Source organism: Sycon ciliatum, unplaced genomic scaffold (genome assembly GCF_964019385.1).
Source record: "Sycon ciliatum unplaced genomic scaffold, ocSycCili1.1 SCAFFOLD_1008, whole genome shotgun sequence".
Classification (NCBI taxonomy): Eukaryota; Metazoa; Porifera; class Calcarea; order Leucosolenida; family Sycettidae; genus Sycon; species Sycon ciliatum.
In genome coordinates, this window is record NW_027044653.1 from 25,798 (window position 1) to 45,797 (window position 20,000).

Below are 20,000 nucleotides of genomic sequence, written 5' to 3' on the forward strand. Positions count from 1 at the left end.
CTAAATCCAAGTACATGAGGGAACACAGCCAATTACAAAAAAATCAACAAAATAAAAATATTGAAATAAAATGTATAGAAAACGGTTGCATGGTTGACACCGATGCCTTTGTGGGTTGGAAAAGTCGAGTTCAAGGAATTTGTAGGAATCCGTGGTTGGAATATCACTTGATGCTCAATTTGAATTTGCGTTCTAGTTTGCTTGTGGTTGTGATTTTTATTTTTTTTATCCTGAATGATTTTCTTCTAGCGTCCGAAGTGTGCCATAATCTGACCAGGCCTTTAGAACCCGGTCCATCTCTCTCTCTCTCTCTCTCTCTCTCTCTCTCTCTCTCTCTCTCTCTCTCTCTCTCTCTCTCTCTCTCTCTCTCTCTCTCTATCTCTCTCTCTCTCTCTCTCTCTCTCTCTCTCTCTCTCTCGCTCGCTCGCTCTCTCTCTCTCTCTCTCTCTCTCTCTCTCTCTCTCTCTCTCTCTCTCTCTCTCTCTCTCTCTCTCTCTCTCTCTCCTCTCCTCTCTCCTCTGGAAACAAGATTACCAGGCATGCTAAAAGAAGCTGGGAGCTTGCAGCACCAAACTCTTTGTGCATGTGGGTATGTGCATTTGTATGTGCACGCGTGTGCATGCATATGTGTGTGTGTGTGTGTGTGTGTGTGTATGTATGTGTGGTTGTGTGTACTTGCGCGTCTGTTTTCAGATCGAGTCTGAAGTTGGCCTGTTGAGGGGCAACCGCCGTCTCACCACATCAACCCACACAGCGACGACGAGCAGCAGCAGCGGCGGTAGTGCCAGCACCAATAGCAGCATCGGTGGCGGTGGCGGTGCTGGTCGCAAGCCTTTGCCCGAACTGCCCGCGGGTGATGAAGGCAGCTCTGCTCCACCGCCGCTGTCCTTCTCCAACCAAGCAGTCAGCACGCCCCCCTCAAGGCCACCGCTCCCTCTACCCCCGGGTGCCGACCCACCACCGACAACGACTGCCGCACCTGCTCAAGAGTTGCCGTTACCGACGGGCGCTCTTCACCGCGTCGAGGCGCTATTCGACTGCGACGCCGATCAGGAGGACGAGCTGTCGTTCATGGAGAACGAACATATCATTGTGACGGACGAGACCGACAACGACTGGTGGTTTGGCTACATCGAGACCAATCCGGACCGCTACGGCGTATTTCCCGTTCTCTACGTGAAGGTGTTGACGTAACGTCAGTAGTACCTTGCTGGTGTCTCAGTTGCACTCTCACCTGTACGTACGCCCGTGCCTTCACCCTGCTAGGTTTGCTACCCGATGTGTCGTGTCTTTTTCGTGTGGATCTGTGTTCTGGTGGTGAGTGCCGGTGTGTAGTGTGCGTGTGTTTGTGTTTGTTTTTGTTTTTGTTTGTCTGTCTGTCTCTGCCTGCCTGTCCACGCTCTCTCTCACTCTCTCTCTCTCTCTCTCTCTCCTTCTCTCCTCTCTCTCTCTCTCTCTCTCTCTCTCTCTCTCTCTCTCTCTCTCTCTCTCTCTCTCTCTCTCTCTCTCTCTCTCTCTCCCTCTCTCTCTCAGTCTATCTCTTTATCATTCTCTCTCTTCCCCTTCTTCTTCTTCAACCCGGTCTGCTCTGTAATGTGACAGCCATATGTTGGTGACTGTCATGAAACAACTGGCTTGGTAGCAAACACACCAAGGCCTGACCCAGTTGCCAGACTCTTCTGTTGATATTCCTTTCCAAACATGTTAGTAGCTACCACCACCTATCCTATCAGCTATGCTGGCAGGCATAGTGTGTTGCCAACTGCCCTTGCTTTGCTCTGTTCTCACTGCTAACCGTTCCAATCTCTTCGTTTCGTCTGTCACCAGCCAGTCATGCCCGTCGCCGCCTGTCTTTGATGTCATGCCGACGGAGTTTATTTCCCCTAATGGCACATTCCTTTAGCTCCTTTCGATTCCCACGCTATTAGGAGATTCCGCTTGTCCCGTGCTCGGTGTGATTTTTGTAATTTCCAACGTTGGCGCCCTTTTCTTTGATAAGTTAGCGGTCTCCTTGTAAGTTGAGCAAGGGAATCTCCCTAGCTCGTAGCCTAGGGGAGCGACCATGGCTCCCTGCCCATATTATATTTATCCTGGAGGCCTGGCGGCAGCGGGCGGTTACTCGGGGTAACGATAGTCTCCGCCTGCACGGCCGCGCAACACGGCCTGCGTGCATGCCGCCATCCCAACTCCCGCACACCGACACCACCGCCTTCCGAACCTGGTCTCGCTCCCCCCCCCCCCCTCCCCTAGCATCGCCATGCCTGATCTTTCATCACGTTGACATCGTGCACACCTTCATTCCGCTGCCGACACCGACCACACACCGTCGTGCAGAACCGAGCCCAGAGAATTCTATTTTCCACTTTGGTCATAATTACGTTTGTACATATGTTCACCATCAAGCATAGGCTGATATTCCTTATTGCGAGATTTACGCTATCATTTTTTGTAATTTTTGTAATTTCCTCCTTTCACGGAAATGTTGAGCTTTACCCGATCCGCTTCGTGTTCTCCTCGTGTAAATCGTGCGGTGGTGCTTTTAGCCCTTGAACCGCAGGCCGATGAGCGTATGCATGTGGAGTGTGAGTCTGCCACCGTGTGTTTGTGTGTGTGTGTGTGTGTGTGTGTGTGTGTGTGTGTGTGTGTGTGTGTGTGTGTGTGTGTGTGTGTGTGCATGTGTGTATGTGTGTGTGTGCAGCTGAGGCGCGTAGCCTGCATGGGGTACGTGCCCCCCCCCCCATAAAAACTTCGACCTAGGTTCAGCATGCACATAATGACCTTAAATGACATGCACTATATATCTTGGTATGTGACTAACCATCCTATACATATGCGGCCGTGTACCCCCCCCCCCCCCCCTAAAAGGGGGACCAGCTACGCCCCTGGCGTGTGCATGTATGACGAGTCACGAGCGACCTGTGCAGGCACACTGCATGGTGTAGAGCTGCCACCCTCTCTCTTTGTTATGTTTGATAACTCCCTATTTCCTCTCCCTGTCCATCTGTCCGCCTGTAACTCTGTATCAGCAGGCCGCACTACGTATCCAGGTTGCTATAGCATGACTGTCTATGGCCTGCATCATGGTTTCCTGTTTCTGAGTTGCGTTTCCTGCAGGTTGCGTATAGTATAGTACCCATCTGTTAGATCTACCCCGGTAGGTCTCTCACTCGAGTCTAGGGATAATGGTGCCACAGCAGACTTTATTTTAGTATTGCGCAATGTACATTATACATGACTGCTGAATGAAATCCGGGCAAGCGAGCCAGTGCCACGCCGGGCTCTGTGCAGCCCTAGACCTGCGAACAGGGAGATGTAAACGCTTGGCTGGTGCATGCAGTGCGCAAGCTACCGGTGACTTGATTCACTCGATCGGATTTCATTGAGCTAAACTCCAGTCCGAGCTGCAGATATCTAGATTTAGACTCAAACATCGCTGAAATGCGTACAGTATAGTATAAGAAAGGGTTCGCTCCCCACACAGGAGCTCGCGCTATTCCGCCAACTATTATTAAACTTGACTTGACACTTGACTGACTCACGAATAGTATAGTATACAATGTAGATATTAATAACAAGAGTACATAAAAGGCTTATGTCAAGTACTCTTGATAATACAAGTAATACTAGAGCATCAAGCACCGGCACCGACACTGACAGCAGCACCTGTGTCCATCTGTTCCTTGGACTGTTGAAGCAACGAAATCGCTCGTTAGTTGAATCTGAAAACTGAACTCTCTGAAGTATTTTTTCTTTAATTAAAGATGAGAAAGACTATGCACAACATGCCACAGTCAGTAGCAGCCAAGTACAATGCGTGATCTGGTGATGCACGCACACCACGCACACCAAGAAGATCAACAAGATGATTATCCACCAGACCAGGACCACAATTTTGGATGGATTGGATTTTATTTATAGTGGTGACTATAACAGACAATTGCCTAATAACAATAGACCCACTCGAGGGAAAGATGTAAAAAGATACTTGTAAGAATAATTTTACCGGTAAAATATAATAGACTATTGGATAGGTGCTTGGAAGCGGAAGGAATTTTTCCAGCCGTGCTGCGACCCACAGTTATTTGGGAACTAATTACTTGTGGCCTGGCACGAGGGTAACATGGATGCAGCTAATGGGATTTCGGTCTTTGACCACTTGGTGGTGGGTCTGATCTACTCACCTCCCACCGTTTAGGCGCTGCATCTGCGCCTTTGATCCTAGAGGGTGGTGGCGTTCCCATGACGGATGCGGAAAACTGGGCTTCCAGCCGAGTCTCACGCGAACCGTGAAATTTAAATTTATTGGATAGGTGATTATCGTACACATCCATCCATTATCAAGCTGACCTTTTTTTTTTGTCCATGACATCGTTTTGGCTGGTGGTGTTTGTCGTGAGGTCCAGTTCTGTTAGTGCGGATGTGCGCCATGTGCTTGCCATGATGCATGCTCGACCAAAGGACTCCGACATGTTGAATTCAGACGGCGAGCCAAGGAAAACTAGCCGGTAACATGATTACTAGCACACACGTGTCATGTACATGGAAAAATGCGGGCACAAGCGAGTTAGGAAGTTAGGTATGCGATCGAGTCCATCACTGCACTCCTTGTCAGTTATGTGCTAGATTGCGAGCTTCTGCATTGTCCCGTCCTGAATGAGTGTCTGGGAGAGAGATTGACGAGAGAAAGGGAGGACGAGGGCGCCGATCTACTAATATACATGTACTGTGCGTGCTATCAAGTATCATCCTGAAATGCAGATAATAGAGTGATGTACAGTGAAGCAGTGTAACTCGCTCACGTGTTCTGAGAAGACCTTCAGATAACATACTCTTGCATACACGTACATGTACATTCGTCGAACATTGCCATTGTCCGGATCACGGGTGCATTCATCCATACCGAAGTGCGCAGGGATAAGAAAGAGAAGTACCTCGGATACTACATTGTACTTTGAAGTACAGTCAACCCGCGATATTCATGTTAAAACAAAATGGCGTCACGATTTATTGAAAGTGGTATAGTTGGTGGAACGAGTGTTCAAACCCATTTGAACTTCATACTGTTCGTCTTCTTTTTGACATGCTCCCTTTCCATCGTCCTTAGCTTTTATTTGTTGAGAGCTGTTTTGGCTTTCTCCTATACCTCTGGGGGATGCCAAGTGATGGTTTTGAGAGGCTGGTGATGGCTGTGAGCGAGAGTTTGCCGATCGGCGTCGTCCTCGCTATAGCGATGAAAATACTAGTTACTGCGCACCTGGCAGATATCACAACACGTCGGAGCGTCCAGGAGCAAAGGAATCTTGGGTTTTCACTGGAATCTAGTTCCTCCAGCATCGTGTAGCCCACCGTCGGTGAATGGCGGTCCAGAAAGGTCGAACCTGGTCTTCTGCAGCATCTCGCAGTCCTGCGAGGCACACTGAATACGCCTGTCATGTATTCTACAAATATAAATCACGAAGTTGTGGACTTTACAGTGATGAGTCTATCCTGTATGCTGCGGATATAACGACACTTCGCGAATAACGACAGCATTTCCATGCCCAGAGCAAAGTCCCTTCCAACTGTAATACATGTACAAGTACATAATTATAATGAGACTTCGGGTATAACGACACTTCGCGAATAACGACACTTGTTTGATGCCCCACCGAGTGCCGTTATAAGCGAAGTTGACTGTATATGACTGTATTATAAAGTACACTTTCGGAGTCTCCTGCAGCATGCCCCCATGCCTGTAACGCTACATGTATCATGTACATGTATGTCATACCAGTGTTCCCCGTTTGTCTCAGGATGTCACCCAACCACCACCACCTCCCCCACCACCACCACCACCACCACCACCACCACCACCACCACCTCCCCCACCACCACCACCACCACCACCACCACCACCACCACCACCGGTCACCACCCCCACCACCGCCAACCCGTGACCATGGTATGGGTATGTTGTCTACTCAAGTACATGCATGACGTATACATGTACATGTAATTGTACTCAATCTACGGACAGCATGCTGTTTCGCTCTTTGTGAACACATCAGCGCAGCACACTAATGGTATGTTGTTCTATTCGCTGTGTGCCCAGGACTCAGGAGTACATTGCTGGGACTGTGAGAACCGCCAGGAAGAGGCTCCAGGAACACTACAGCTAATTCAAACCAGCAGAGACCGGACGACAAAGTTAGTTACCCGTTTAATAGTTCTAGCGCGAGCCTCACCATGGCCATGGCATGGGGAGCACACTTATGTCTATGCCCAACACCACTGGCACTGCCACTGGTAGCGCTGCCGCTGCCCGTGTTGTGCACAGGCATGGGCTGGCTGTGCATGCCCATGCCATGGTGCTACATGTACCTGCTGCGCTTGCTGCAGCACAGGTTTAGCCTCTCGTGCCAGGCCACCGGTGTACTATAGTAGAATGACCCCCCAGCAGATGGACCCCCGGGCATTGTACTATAATTATAGTAGAGTGACCCCGGGGTCACTCTACTATTATAGTACAATGACCGGGGGGTCGTTCTACTATAATAGTAGATTGCCCCCTGTCATTCTACTACAGAGTCCACCAGACTTGTCGTTTCGCACGTGCAGGTAGAAAGGGATGGAGTTTACACCACAGATTCCACGTGGACATTATGGATTGTGGCAAGAGTCCGGGGTTATGTACTCTTGATTGTGGGAATTTAGAAAAGCGATCCTGTCAGCTTTTCTATTATTGTGTTCACATGGCAAGAAAAACGACACCGCTATGCTACGTAAGTTTCTACGTAAGGTGCTCGGTATTTCACTTAGGCTACGTAAGTCTCTACGTAAGGTGCTCGGTATTAGATCTACCAACGGGTGGTAGCCGCGTGCGGTGCACTTGCACGGCAGACATTGTGTTGCATGCAGTGCAGTCCGTGTTCGAACGTTCGGATGTGCATGCGCGAGGAACTTCCTTCTTTGGAACTGCTTCTTGTAAGAGCTGTTTCGGATATTTCGTCTCCTGGCCTGGCTTATTTCGTTTCGGCGCTGCTGAGACCTCCTTTCGTGGAATATTACTCAATGACAGGTGAGTTGACCAGTTCCCTTTGATTCATTTGCTTGTGTTGACTCTTTCATTTACGAAAAGTGTGCTGATTTTGGGCGGAATGCAATAAAATTAATAATGGAAAAGCGGACAGGATCTCTTTGTTTCCTTCGATTCATTTGCTTATGCTCACCCTTTCATTTACGGAAACGTGTGCTGATTTTATTCGGATTTAGATCCATTTTTATCTCTTTGCCCTTGTCTACAGTGTGCGAAGAACGCGAGTTCACCTTCTTGACGGTAAGGCTTATGTTAGATGTGTTGTCGAAATACTCATATTCATTGTACATTGGTACGTTACAAGTAAGGCACTGGTCAGTGGCATACTATCGTTGGCAGTTCCCAATCTGGAGGGAAAGGTTCAAGGACCCATTGACCGAGTTTGCAAAATATATTCGCATATCAGGGAAAATCTCCATTGTGGAGAGGATCAGTAACTTGTTTGCTTCATACGAAACAAGCCAATGGGTGCAGTCTCGTTAAGATCTTGTACTTGTATGTCAGATTGGATTTGTTTACTCGAGTCTGGGCTGTTTGATTTATTATTTGTGAGTACCGCCGGGATTGCACTGCCCCAAATAAAGTTCGTGCCGCCAAAGCAAGAATTACGATCTGCAATCTGTTTGTAGTACCTGTAGTACCTGCAAGAATGTGCTGTACATGTATCGTACTTTCTCTGTTGCTGTTTCAGTTGCCGTCATGTTTCTAAAGAAAGGTTCAGTAGAGAGGTTCTGCAAAACGAAGTTTCGCGACAGTCCTTGCGAAAGTGTGTTCGAATTTTGCGTTCTGCACATTTTCGTAGTTTGCGCGGGCCAAGTGCACGTACACCATGACCCGATCTCACGAATTTTCCTACGACAGTTCATTTCGCGTTCCCTGCAAGTTTCGCGTCCAAAGTTGCGAAAGTTCGTGCGAAGTTTCGCACTTCATGACGTAGAACGAAAGTTTGTACGCATTTTCGTTTTGCAGAACCTCTCTAGTGACTCATTTGTTTCATATGAGACGAGTCAATGAGTTGGTGTGACTTAGAATCATCTTTTGCTGTAGAAGAAATCTATTCGTATGTCTATTGGAGAAATATTTGTATTCACTGGTTATAAATAGGTTAAGACAAACTCACATAATAAATACCATCGGTCCCTTGGGGTACGTCCTAAAGAGGTTCGACTGGATATCATTCATACTCACCAAAAGATGTGTAAGATTTTATTATTATGGAGTGCCTTGTTTATCTCTCAGTACCTCCAACCATAGCCTTGCCCCTTTTATCCTCAGGATCAGTGTAGTTGTTGGAAGGAGGTGTCGGACTCAGCAATGTATTTGTTTACATTTTAATACATGTTTATTGTTCCTCTTTTGCTGTGTTGTTTTAGAAAATCGTGGACTAACAGTTTGAAGTCATTGAACTACTTCCAAAAGTTGTATTGACATATCAACATGATTACGATTTCAGTGCAATATGATGCAGGATGACCTTATCACGAAAACCCATGATTATAAACCATTATAAACACAGAATCAACAAAAACATCTGCGACACGCACCTGGTTACATTTCTCAAATAAATCTGATCGAGGGTGGGGAGATCTGAAATATCTGAAAGGCAAGACAATTTTATGACAGAGTCATGAAATTCTGCAACATGCACAGAATGACCTCCGTATAAAAAAGTATCACCACCACCAGACCACTACTCACATGTCATGTTTCCCCGCTGAAGAACGTGCAATTGCATTATGCTAGTGCTATTTTCTGCAAGAAAAGGCTTGCACATCAATACGTATAACACGGTATTGATATGATGTGAAGGCCATCATTGAATGCCCTATATCAAGAGTACATAACCCACTCTTGCCTATATCAATATGTAAATTTTACATATTGATATAGGGCATTCCATTGATTGGTGACAGAAAAAACAAAAGAAATTATAGCAATAAAAACTGCTTTATGGCAGTTTTCTAAAAAAAGTAATTGTGTTCTAGTCCATGGACCCCGTCTAAAAAGTAAGAAATTAACGAAATGTGATAGCTGAAAATTAAAATTTCACACAAAACCTCACAATAATCACACATAGAATGAAAAGCTACATGTACGACGCTCGTAGAAGACCTTTTCCCCTCGTGATCCTCTTTCCTTTGCATGCATGTTGCCAATTGTTGGTGCAGTACAAGTTTAGTGTTGAAAGCAGCATTTCAAGTGTTGTGATTATCGTGAGGTTTTGTGTGAAATTTTAATTTTCAGCTATCACATTTCGTTAATTTCTTACTTTTTAGACGGGGTCCATGGACTAGAACACAATTACTTTTTTTAGAAAACTGCCATAAAGCAGTTTTTATTGCTATAATATGTGGTGAAAAGTCCACAACATTTGTACATAGGTCGCGCACTTTTCCTCTTTAGGAGACATGAACATCCCACCTTGTGTTGGATTGTTTTTGTTTTGGAGTTGGAAGAAAGTTTGCAAGTTCAGTGTTCCTTTGCGTTTTCTGTGTGCTCCTTGCTCCTTTTGGATTATTCAGGAGTTCACGGACCTCTACAAAAATGGCGGCCGAGGGGGGTCGTTGTACTATATAGTAGAGCGGGGCAATCTACTATATAGTACAATGACCGGGGGGGGGGGGGGGGCCTTCCACTACGGGGGTCATTCTACTATATGACACCGGCACCGGGCCCCACCCAATCAACGGTGGAAGCAGCGAATGCCCAGGTCGGAACAGTCCTCGGTCTTCGACCACGTTGTGGTGGGTCTGTAGACTGTAGTCACGTGCGATGGCCGGTCGAGGGGATCTCCTGATGCAAATCATGCAATAGAAATAGACAGTGAGGAAAACTGCACGTGTTACAGTATATGCTACATAATGAGCAATAATCTCGTTTTGGAGCGTATCGATATCTGCGCCTTGATCCTTGACCGGGATTGTGGCGTTCCTGCGGACGTGGAAAGCTCAGTCTGACCGAGTCTCAAGCGAGCTGTGAAGTTTTCACCGTGCTTTGTTACACACCCTCCACGTACTCAGAGCAACACTATAGATTGGTGGTGAATACTAGTAGTTACTACTGGGTATTCACTATTCATTGAGCAGGGATCCAGCTAGGGAGTGGTATTTTCTCGCCAGTTTGTTGCGGGTCAAGTGCAAGGTTCGATGGACTGCTCGTATGCTCTCAGTGGAAGACAGTCGTGATCGTGACAAGTTAAGTGTCAACTAAGTATTACTTGACAGGTCAAATCGGCACCCAAAGGGCGCGCGAGGTGCTCGAGCTCGGGACCAGCATACAGCACACCTGAACCTACATGTACATGTATGATTATTATGAGTACAAGTACAGTGTACTAGTATGGTCAAGAGTAGAATGATAAAGTAACTACAAATAACTAATACTACTTAGTAGTAGTTAAGTTGGTATGATGAATCTCACGATGATGTCATTATGATGCTGCTGCTAGCTAGCATGCATGCTAAATCAGTGCTAATACATGTACATCATTGTACATGGTATTATACCCAATACTCGAGTCAACTGTCAACTGCTGCACGTACATTGTCATTGTACATGTAGCTGCCAAACAATAGCTCAGGCTCAGGCACCGCTCCTAGTTCAAAACTAGTAATAGTATTACCAAGAGTACGGTTATGTACTCTTGGTATTTAATACATGTACATGTACATGTAGATATACCTTGTTATAGTCCTCCACCTTGTTTCATGCTGTCAATCTAACAATGCCGATATCGTACATATGACTGTATGACTGTAATGATGTAGTAATACTGCACAATACAAGATCAAGGTCGTGAACATGTCTGTACATGTGGCACAGGTGGTATTCTGGCATGCTGTCTAATCTAAAAGCTGTCGTAGTCTTGGTGTTATTTGCCCTGGCCGCTGGCCCTGTTGTCAAGGCTGCTGACACACGGATCAATAACATTGTGTTCTGCTTGCTCTTTATAATACCTTCTTTGCCTTGGTGACTTTTATCACATCTTATCGATATGTACGTACATGTATGCCAGGATACCACACTTTTGTCACATGTACAGACATGTTCATGGCCTTGACCTAACCCCTGCATGCGGTTATAATAATCTCTTGGTTTCATTGATTACTCAATAGTACTACATGTAGTATTTCTTTTTGCCCGCACAAGAGGACGTACATGTACATGTCATGTACCTCTTGCTCAGGCTTTAGTATCCTGGCAGCCATGCGCTGATCATCACTACTACTACTACAGCTGTAGTTCCAGGCTAGATGATAAATTCAGTGCTGGCAACTGAAATCCGACCCCCTGAGCGGTGGGTTCACATTCTAGCGGTCTCTATTTCGTAGTTTTACCATCCCGTGTTGGGTCATTGCGATGTGAGCGCACCGCTGGGGGGGGGGTCGGATTTCAGTTGCCAGCACTGTACAGTCATGAAGGGACGGTCTAGTGCTAGGCTAGAGAGTAGTGGAGCTGTGCTAGTGTGTACCATGGTGTACTGCATGCAGTCTGCAGCTGCCAGCAACAGTACACCCTGGCCTAGGCCCTCCTGTCGCCGAGTCCTGGTCTTCGCTCCACCGATTATCATTGATCATGATTATGCAGGTCGATCCTGGCCATCCCCATGATAACAACAACGACATCACGACTACAACAGTAGTCAGTACAAGTAACAACTGTAACTGTGCACGTGCACATAGGCAACTGAGGCCCCCAACTAACCCCTTCACTTCAGTTCAGCAGTCACCGTCCGAGTCAGCCTGGAACGCCTTGCACCTACAGACTCAGTGTACATGTGCATCATGACTTAGACTACAACTCATTACTTGTACAAAATCAGCCTGACCAGGGGATGCTCAGCACACTTCACTCCACATATGGCGTGGACTTAATTAACCCTTTTACCACTGGAGGGTACTGCCACCTGCCAACCACACGCTATCGGCCACAACAATACTAGTAGTACAATACAAAAATGCATGTATGTAGCTATGTCGTTTACTTGTCTTTTGTAGCCTAGCCCTATGAAAAAGGTTTCAAAGCAGACTCGCTCTCTTTACTTCCCATTCACTCTGATTTGCAAACTCGAACTCATAATAATTGTTTGTAGGCCATGCATGCCGCAGCTCCAGCGCAGGGTAGACGGGTTTGTACTAAAAATGTAGGGAGCGGCCACTGCTAGCTGCTGTGTGGGTGCCATGCCACCGACCGTGCCAGCCAAGCCTGCCAAGTGGCAAGTGCCATGCCAGGATGTAGCCTATCTGATCACTGATCTGTGGTCAGTCCAAACAAGCCTCGCCATATGCAGGCATGCATGCATGGTTCCACGCCGTTTCACATCACATGACATGACGGAGTACGAGTGTTGATGTCATTATGCTGCCACGACGAGACTGCCACGTTGGCATTCCGTCTGGGTGATGTAATGCTGCCAAAGGCCAAGGTTCAGTGTTTTGTTTGAACTATCATGTCTTACTTACTTGAAGGAGTACTCAGCTCGCAGCAGACGGGTTTGTTCGAGCATCGAGAAGAAGTCGGGCACCATTGCACTCCTACAAGCTTCTTGGAGAGCGAATTACTTTGCACAGCCTAAAAAATATTGATTATATCCGCAAGCAAGGACCCCAGCACCATCATAAACGCGTCGCGCAATTTGGGCGAAAGACAGAGTTAGTTGTGACCTGAGCGATCATGGAGAGAGCGGCGTCTGACGAATCCATTCATCTCCTCCATGCAGGCGAGGAGCATAACTATGCAAGGTGCGAGGCCATGTCTGCTGCAGCTGCTTCATCCAGCGGCAGCCCAATCAGCGAAATACTGAGCCTGGTATGTGGTTGCAATTAATTCAAATTTGGACTTGCGGTACTAGTATGCGGTTGCTGCACTGTAAAATTCTCTCCCACGTGCACTAGTGCCACTACGTTCGAGTTGTGGTATGCTGCGTACGGTAAAGAGCAGGTTTACCGTCGCAGGTTTAAACGATCAGGAACTCCGTGACTCTGGTATGATACTGTTTTGTCAGGAGTTTCTTCTCGTGAGGCTGCTTTATGATGAGTTTTCCTACCCTGCATGTGTGCGTGTGTGATTTTTTACTTGTGTGTGTATGTATATTATGTATGTGTGTACGTGTGTGCACGCCCAAGTCATGGGTATGTGTTAGCGCTCACGTTCTTGTATTCGTATGGCGATCTGTTCTCTGCCGTGACAATTCTGTATATTGTATGCGTTGCCCTTGCAGGACGGTTGCAGTGACGCCGCGCCGAGACAGCCCAGCAGCGACATTGGCGTGTACGTGCCCGACAACTGGATGGAAACGCTGCTCGACAGCACCGTCAACTGGGACAACGTCGACCTGTCGCTGCAGGAACTGCAGCAGTTGCAGTCCGGAACGGCGGACACGCTCCCGACGCCGGAGACTGCCGGCCTGTTGAACGATGAGCTTTTCGGCAGCGTTGGCGTCGGTGCTGACTTCGGTGGCAACCATAGCGATCTGCTTCCCGACGATTACCAGGGACTCTTGCAGCTGTTCGCCCCTGCTCAAGACCCATTGCCGAAACGCGGAGCTGCTAATAGCGTGCTCACGGCGGATGTGCTGAATGGCTCTGTCCAGACATCGACACCGGTGAGGACAAGTGGGACGTTAAACTCACCAATCACGGGTACTGGCGCTCTTGCTAGAGTTCAACAGCAGGGACAGAAGCTGGATGAAAGCGCACAAGACCAGCTGGAGAAGTTCCACCGCTGGTTGCAAAGCATTCAGACTACGTCGCCAGTTCCGTCGTCTGAATCACCGCCCATGGCGGTACCGCAGATGTCGCCCGGAGCTGTGAGCTCAGCGTCTTCCAGTACCGACGCCGGTAAGGCTTTGTTTCGGCGTTGTTTAGTCTGGTGTTGTCGCGCGCGCGCGCGCGTGTGTGTGTGTGTGTGTGTGTGTGTGTGTGTGTGTGAGCGATAGTGTGTGTGTGTGTGGAGGGGGGGGGGGGTGCTATGTACACACGTCCGTGTGTGTATCCACACTCGTGTGTCCGCACACTGTCGTGAAAGCTCACAGCGACCGATGATCTGATCTGGATGTTTGTGTGTTTCGCGTTTTTTTCGTGTGCATTGCGTCTTTCCCCCCGTAGGTTACGATTCAGATCTGCACCCGCATACGCCGGAGCAGAACTTAAGCAGCGGCGTTGCCAGCCCACCGGATACCGCTGCCAGTGGCGCGGACTTGAGCTCTACGCACTCGATCACCGACAATCTGCTGCGTGGCGGTCGTAGTGCGGCACTCGTCCTGGGAGAGTCCGTGCTGCAGCAGGCATCGTCGTCGACGATGACGGCGGCGTTGCCAACGACGACCGCGAACCGAACTGCAGCTCCTTCGTCATCGTCGTCCGCTCAGGCCATGGATACGTCGACACACGGCAGCCGAGGTGGTGGTAGTGCGTCAGCGTCTGTAGGCAGTCCGTCGTCTGGTGACGACGACTGCTGCGACGGCGGCGATGAAGACTTCTGCCTAGAGGAAAAGGAACAGGAGAAGATGTCAGGGCCGACGGCGTTTAACTCGGAAGAGAAAATGGTACGGTTTTTTTCATTGTTTGTATGGTGTAATTGCCGTTGTGAACCGCGTTAAGAACTCTCTCATTCCCTATTAGCATGAGTATACAAGCTCCCAATAGTGTGTAACTCTGTATATGAGGTCTACGGCGGCGGAAAATCACATTACACGCTCGAGGAACGTTTCGTACGACGTACAACGCAGACTAGCATGTGCGTAGTCCGGATCTCTGCAACTCCATCTCCCCCCCCCCAAGTGGAAGGAGATTGATGGCCTCCCTGGTATTTCAGTCGTCGAGCTGGGAATAATTGTAAAGTTTGGATAAGAGCTGCTGTCACACAGTATGCTTTGCTCTTCGTTTTTCTTGACGTTTGTGCAGTTCTGGAATCATCAGCGACGCTTTCTCACGGACGAGGAGAGGGAAGTTCTCGAGGCGGATGGCTACCCGGTGCCCAAACAGCTGCCGTTTAATCCGGTAAGATTTGGCCGTTCCGCAGAATCACATGTACCTCCTCGTTATTCTACACTGTATTTTTCTTTTGCTTGTGCTCTTCCGTGGGAGTTTGTTTCTTTCTGGATACCGAGGCGTTCACATGCGCTGCTATCAATCAGCTCACCAGATGCCTCCTTAGCGCAGTAGGCAGCGCGTCAGTCTCATAATCTGAAGGTCGTGAGTTCGATCCTCACAGGGGGCACTTTCTTTTTTTCTCCTTTTTTTGTCAAATTTCTGCCTTAGTCTTTGAAGAATCTCTCTCTCTCTCCCGTGTATTGTTTATCTCTTCTAACATTGTTTTGTGTACTTTGTTTTACTGCTACTTTTTAGATGGAGGTGAAAGCACTAAAACAAGTTCGTCGCAAGATCAAGAACAAACTGTCGGCGTCCGACTCCCGCCGCAAGAAGAAGCACTATATCACAGGCCTGGAAAAAAGGTGTGTGTGTGTGTGTGTGTACGCGTGTGCGACTCATTAGCGTGTGTTTCTTCTTTAATTATGACATTGACTGAATAGTGTGTTAATTATGACATCATTGACTCAATAGTGTGTTAATTATGACATCATTGACTCATTAGTATGTGTTTCTTCTTGATGACCTCATTTTTTGTTTGTGCAGGATGAAGGCATGTACGTCAGATAATGCCAGCCTGCAGAAGCGCATTCAGCAACTGGAGAAACAGAATAAGTGAGTGCCATGCAGAGAAGCCTTGATGAAGCGCACACACAGTGTTAACGTCAAATGCAGTACTGGGAACAGGGATAGCTTGAGTGTTTTCTGTATGCAGCGGGATCGCGGCGGCGGTTTAAAAAAAACTCTTCAGCCGTGTGAGCTGTGTGAGTTGCGCAGTGCAAGCATGATTGCCGTCGTGAGTTCCCCAGCAACAAACACAATAATTTACTCTCTATTTTGTACTGCACCTGCTGCTGCCGATCTGTGGTCTTGCTCTAACGTGTCATTCTTCTCTGTGTACGTGTGTGCGCGCGTGCACGTGTGTGTGTGTGTGTGTGTGTGTGTGTGTGTGTGTGTGCGTGCACGCGTGTGGCTACTGCTGTTGCTGCTACTGTACGTTCAGGTCGTTGCTGGTGACAGTGGACACGCTACGCCAGCAGGTCAGTGGGACGGTGTCAGCAGCCGCTAAGTCAATGTCTGGACGCTACGGCTTACTGGTAAGGACCTCTTGCACTCGAAGGTGTTTGAATCAACCTGCAGAGTGGCGATAGGCAGTAGAAGCCAGCGTGAAACGTTCAAGTGCCTTCGTCACGATCACCAGTCAAAGAAGTCAAATTACCCCGGGAAAGTTCGCTGTCAGCTCGTATCTCAATACAGCTGTGTGAAACAGTTAGCTTTGGACCGTGATGTTGACGGTCCGTGTGTCTCGAAATCTGCTGGTCAGTGTTTTGCGCGACAGCTAACCTCTACGTTTTTCTGTGTGCGTGTGTATGTGTGCACGTGCGTCCTTGCTTGTGCTCTTCCCTGCACCCTGCAGCTGTTTGCGCTCTGCTTTGTCGTGATGCTGCCGTCGATGCCGTCCAGCACCCTGGTGCCGCTGTTCAGTGCCAAGACGGCGACGGCCGTGTCGCACATGCCCACCACATCGCCAGCCGCCACCGCCTTTGACTACCGTCTCAAAGAGTGTAAGTGTCTGTTTGTGTTGACATTGGCACTCTCCCCTCTCCCTCCCCCCCCCCCCCCCCCTCTTACGCCTTGTAAACAGCGTACTAGTGCCGCAATTTCACAAATTTTCGGTGTGCTTTTATTTTCGCTGCTTTCGGTGCGTCAGTTTCTTACCGAAATTTTCAATAAACCGAACAAACAATAACACACGTAATCCAATAGGGAACTGCTTCTCTGTACCTGAAATTTCTGTTCACCTAACCTGGCCTTTTGCCCGCATGCCGAAAATCTCAAGCACCTAAAATTTCTGAAATTCGAGTACTTACACTGCTTGCTCTCCCTGGTTTGTTTGTTTTTTTCTCGTCCCTTTCAGATCGATCAAGAACTCTCTTGGGCTTCTCACTGCCGACCGGTGCTCCTGATTTGGCAGACGCTACGGCGGAGGTTACTGACGACTCGCCAATGCACTATATCAGCGAGGCAGGTCGCCTGCGTAGGAACGGTACTGGCTTGAAAGCGGCAACGGGCGACGCCGTGCCTGGTTACGGCCTCGGTAGCGCCACGTTGAATGTACATGCCGGCCGCCTGCTCATCCAGCGAGTTGGAAAATAGTACCGGTGGCCTGTTTGTCTCTGTCTCAAACACACACACACACACACACACACACACACACACACACACACACTCTCTCTCTCTCTCTCCGTTACTTCGTTTGGTCTGCCTTTGTATCACTTTTGTGATCATGGGTGCGGTTCACGTCTTTGATGATGCCTGACTTATAGCTTGCCTGTTTCTGGACTCCTCGCCAGATGGCACCTGTTTTCAGCTGGAGTTTTTCTCTGCTTTGAGCAGCTACAATTGTAGGAAGTAGAATGATTCACTATACACCCATAGCCTAGCCTACTATAATTATATTTTGTCTTATTACCTCACCCTCGCCGTTAGGCGCTGCATCTGCCACCCTGGTAGCACAGGCATGGTGGTGGCCTGGCACATGCGAAACTTCCTAAGCTGGTTGTGTTTCTCAACGCAATTGTATAGCCGGTGGTAACGCGGACGTGCAAACTTTACTCTTTTTTTTTTATTCCCAAGTTGATTCCACGTTTTCCCCACCTGTTATCAGCGGGGTAGCTAACCCTACTACTGTTACAGCTCCGCATCCTGCCGCCGACTGACTTGACACTTGACCGACTCGCGACTGTCGTACGGCAGTGCAGCGAGCTCCAGCGGCAGGAGCATCCGCTTTCTGTAGTTATTTCCGCCGAAGCAGCAGCAGCAGCATCCGTGAGTGCGTACTGTTTTTCCTTGGCTGACGTTTCCAGCTGCTTTTCCAACGTCCTTTCCTTGACAAACCTCGCAGTGCCTGTCTCGAAATGGCTTATAATACGTTTTGTAGTGCTTTATATCTTGACTTCTCCACACTCGAAATATACATGTATACTTTTTTTGCTCAATACAAAGCGGAATTGCCGTTTGCTTGTGGGCTTAGTCGTCATCATTAATTTTTGTTTTATACGTTTTGTACATTATTGTACAATTGTTTGTTTTCCTTGGTTTAATATTGCGTTGACCCTTGACGTTTGGTTCCGTGTGCTAGCTGTGCAGCACCATGCATATCAAAACCGATTATAGTAGAATGCTGTGGTGAGTGGGATTTTCGGTCTTTGACCACGTTGCCGGTGGGTCTCATACAGGGAGTCGGTATTTTACGACTCCCTTGTCTCATGATTATTGAATTTTTTTGTGGTGATGTTCCTACCAGGGAGTAGTACAATACGGTATTGTACTACTCCCTGGTTCCTACGTATCTGGGAACTCGATTCCATTTTGCTCCGAAAAAAACCGGGTATTTACGCTCTTCCCGTACAACGTTTCATAAAAATCGCCCTGTCGGTTTGGTTTCTCAACTCGGGTTTTCACGCACACATGCTGCGCTTTCTTCCAAAATCATGGCGATCCACAGTGAATCCCACTGACACACATACTATTTCAGAGAATTGATCTGGTGCGCGTGGGCAGAGCAAATTTGACCTATGTACAGCTGTATGTACATATGTAGGCATGCCGAGCGCCGCGGCAAACAGAAAGCTCCGAGCTAGCCCGAGCTTTCACAACATCACGTGCGACAGATTGAGAGCTCTTTCTTGATTCTATGGGTGGTGGTGCACGGCCGTTCTTAGTTGGTGGAGTGATTTGTCTGGTTAATTCCGTTAACGAACGAGACCTTAACCTGCTAAATAGTTACGCGATTCTCGAATCGCGGCCAACTTCTTAGAGGGACTATTGGTGTTTAACCGATGGAAGTTTGAGGCAATAACAGGTCTGTGATGCCCTTAGATGTTCTGGGCCGCACGCGCGCTACACTGATGAAGTCAGCGAGTTCTTCCTTCACCGATAGGTGTGGGTAATCTTGTGAAACTTCATCGTGCTGGGGATAGACCATTGCAATTATTGGTCTTCAACGAGGAATTCCTAGTAAGCGCAAGTCATCAGCTTGCGTTGATTACGTCCCTGCCCTTTGTACACACCGCCCGTCGCTACTACCGATTGAATGGTTTAGTGAGATCTTCGGATTGCTGGCTCGGCGGCCTTGTGTTGCCGGGCATAGCGAGAAGTTGATCAAACTTGATCATTTAGAGGAAGTAAAAGTCGTAACAAGGTTTCCGTAGGTGAACCTGCGGAAGGATCATTAACGATGATGTTGCTGACGTTGTTCGCTGCTGTCGCGTGAACTTCGGCTGCATACAGCAATCGTACCATGACTGTGCACTCGGTTGAGACGGTGCAGTGGCTGGCCGGTGTTCATCACCGACGTCGCTGTATTCACCGTCGGCTGCTTCTTTCGGGGTTACCTTCCGTGCTCTGCGGTGAAGGTCTTAAATGGGGACTGGGCCGCTCGCTCGCGCGCGCGCGTCGCCTCGGCCTCGAACGAAGTGGTTTGCCTTTTTTTTCCTGTCTTTCCAACTCAGCGAACAGCACGTTTGCAGGCCGAACGAATGACACACAGATACACTGAAGAATGTCAATAGACAACTTTTAACGGTGGATCTCTTGGCTCGTGGATCGATGAAGAACGCAGCAAACTGCGATACGTAGTGTGAATTGCAGAATTCAGTGAATCATCGAATCTTTGAACGCAAATGGCGCTCCTGGTTCTGCCAGGAGCACGTCTGTCTCAGTGTCGTTTTCGTAACGTGCACGCAGCAATGCGTGGTTGCAATGAGGCACATTATTGAATGTATATAAATTATTGATTTAGGGGTCGTCCATAATTATCGAACTTTTTTCAC

General features: G+C 48.2%; 2 protein-coding genes and 2 non-coding genes across 4 annotated transcripts in view; all 4 read left to right on the forward strand.

Moving 5' to 3' along the window:
• LOC135830501 (arf-GAP with SH3 domain, ANK repeat and PH domain-containing protein 1-like) overlaps window positions 1-2,497 on the forward strand; it is a 7,838-nt gene extending 5,341 nt beyond the window's left edge. The window contains exon 2 of the mRNA XM_065342752.1: window positions 694-2,497. Coding sequence (XP_065198824.1) covers window positions 694-1,194 — 501 coding nt within the window. The 3' untranslated portion in view covers window positions 1,195-2,497. The remainder of the gene's footprint in view (window positions 1-693) is intronic.
• A 10,020-nt stretch (window positions 2,498-12,517) lies between these two features.
• LOC135830503 (uncharacterized) lies at window positions 12,518-18,364 on the forward strand. The gene is made up of 9 exons (XM_065342753.1): window positions 12,518-12,883; window positions 13,296-13,914; window positions 14,182-14,621; window positions 14,980-15,075; window positions 15,424-15,530; window positions 15,712-15,780; window positions 16,169-16,262; window positions 16,583-16,730; window positions 17,084-18,364. The coding sequence occupies exons 1-9, from the start codon at window positions 12,749-12,751 to the stop codon at window positions 17,320-17,322; spliced, it is 1,947 nt and encodes a 648-aa protein (XP_065198825.1). The 5' UTR covers window positions 12,518-12,748; the 3' UTR covers window positions 17,323-18,364.
• Window positions 15,223-15,295, forward strand: Trnam-cau (transfer RNA methionine (anticodon CAU)). Its single transcript has one exon. It is a non-coding gene; the product is annotated as a tRNA-Met (tRNA).
• Window positions 18,365-19,741: 1,377 nt separating the features above from the next.
• On the forward strand, window positions 19,742-19,894 carry LOC135830504 (5.8S ribosomal RNA). Its single transcript, XR_010556048.1, has one exon. It is a non-coding gene; the product is annotated as a 5.8S ribosomal RNA (ribosomal RNA).
• Window positions 19,895-20,000: the final 106 nt, after the last annotated feature.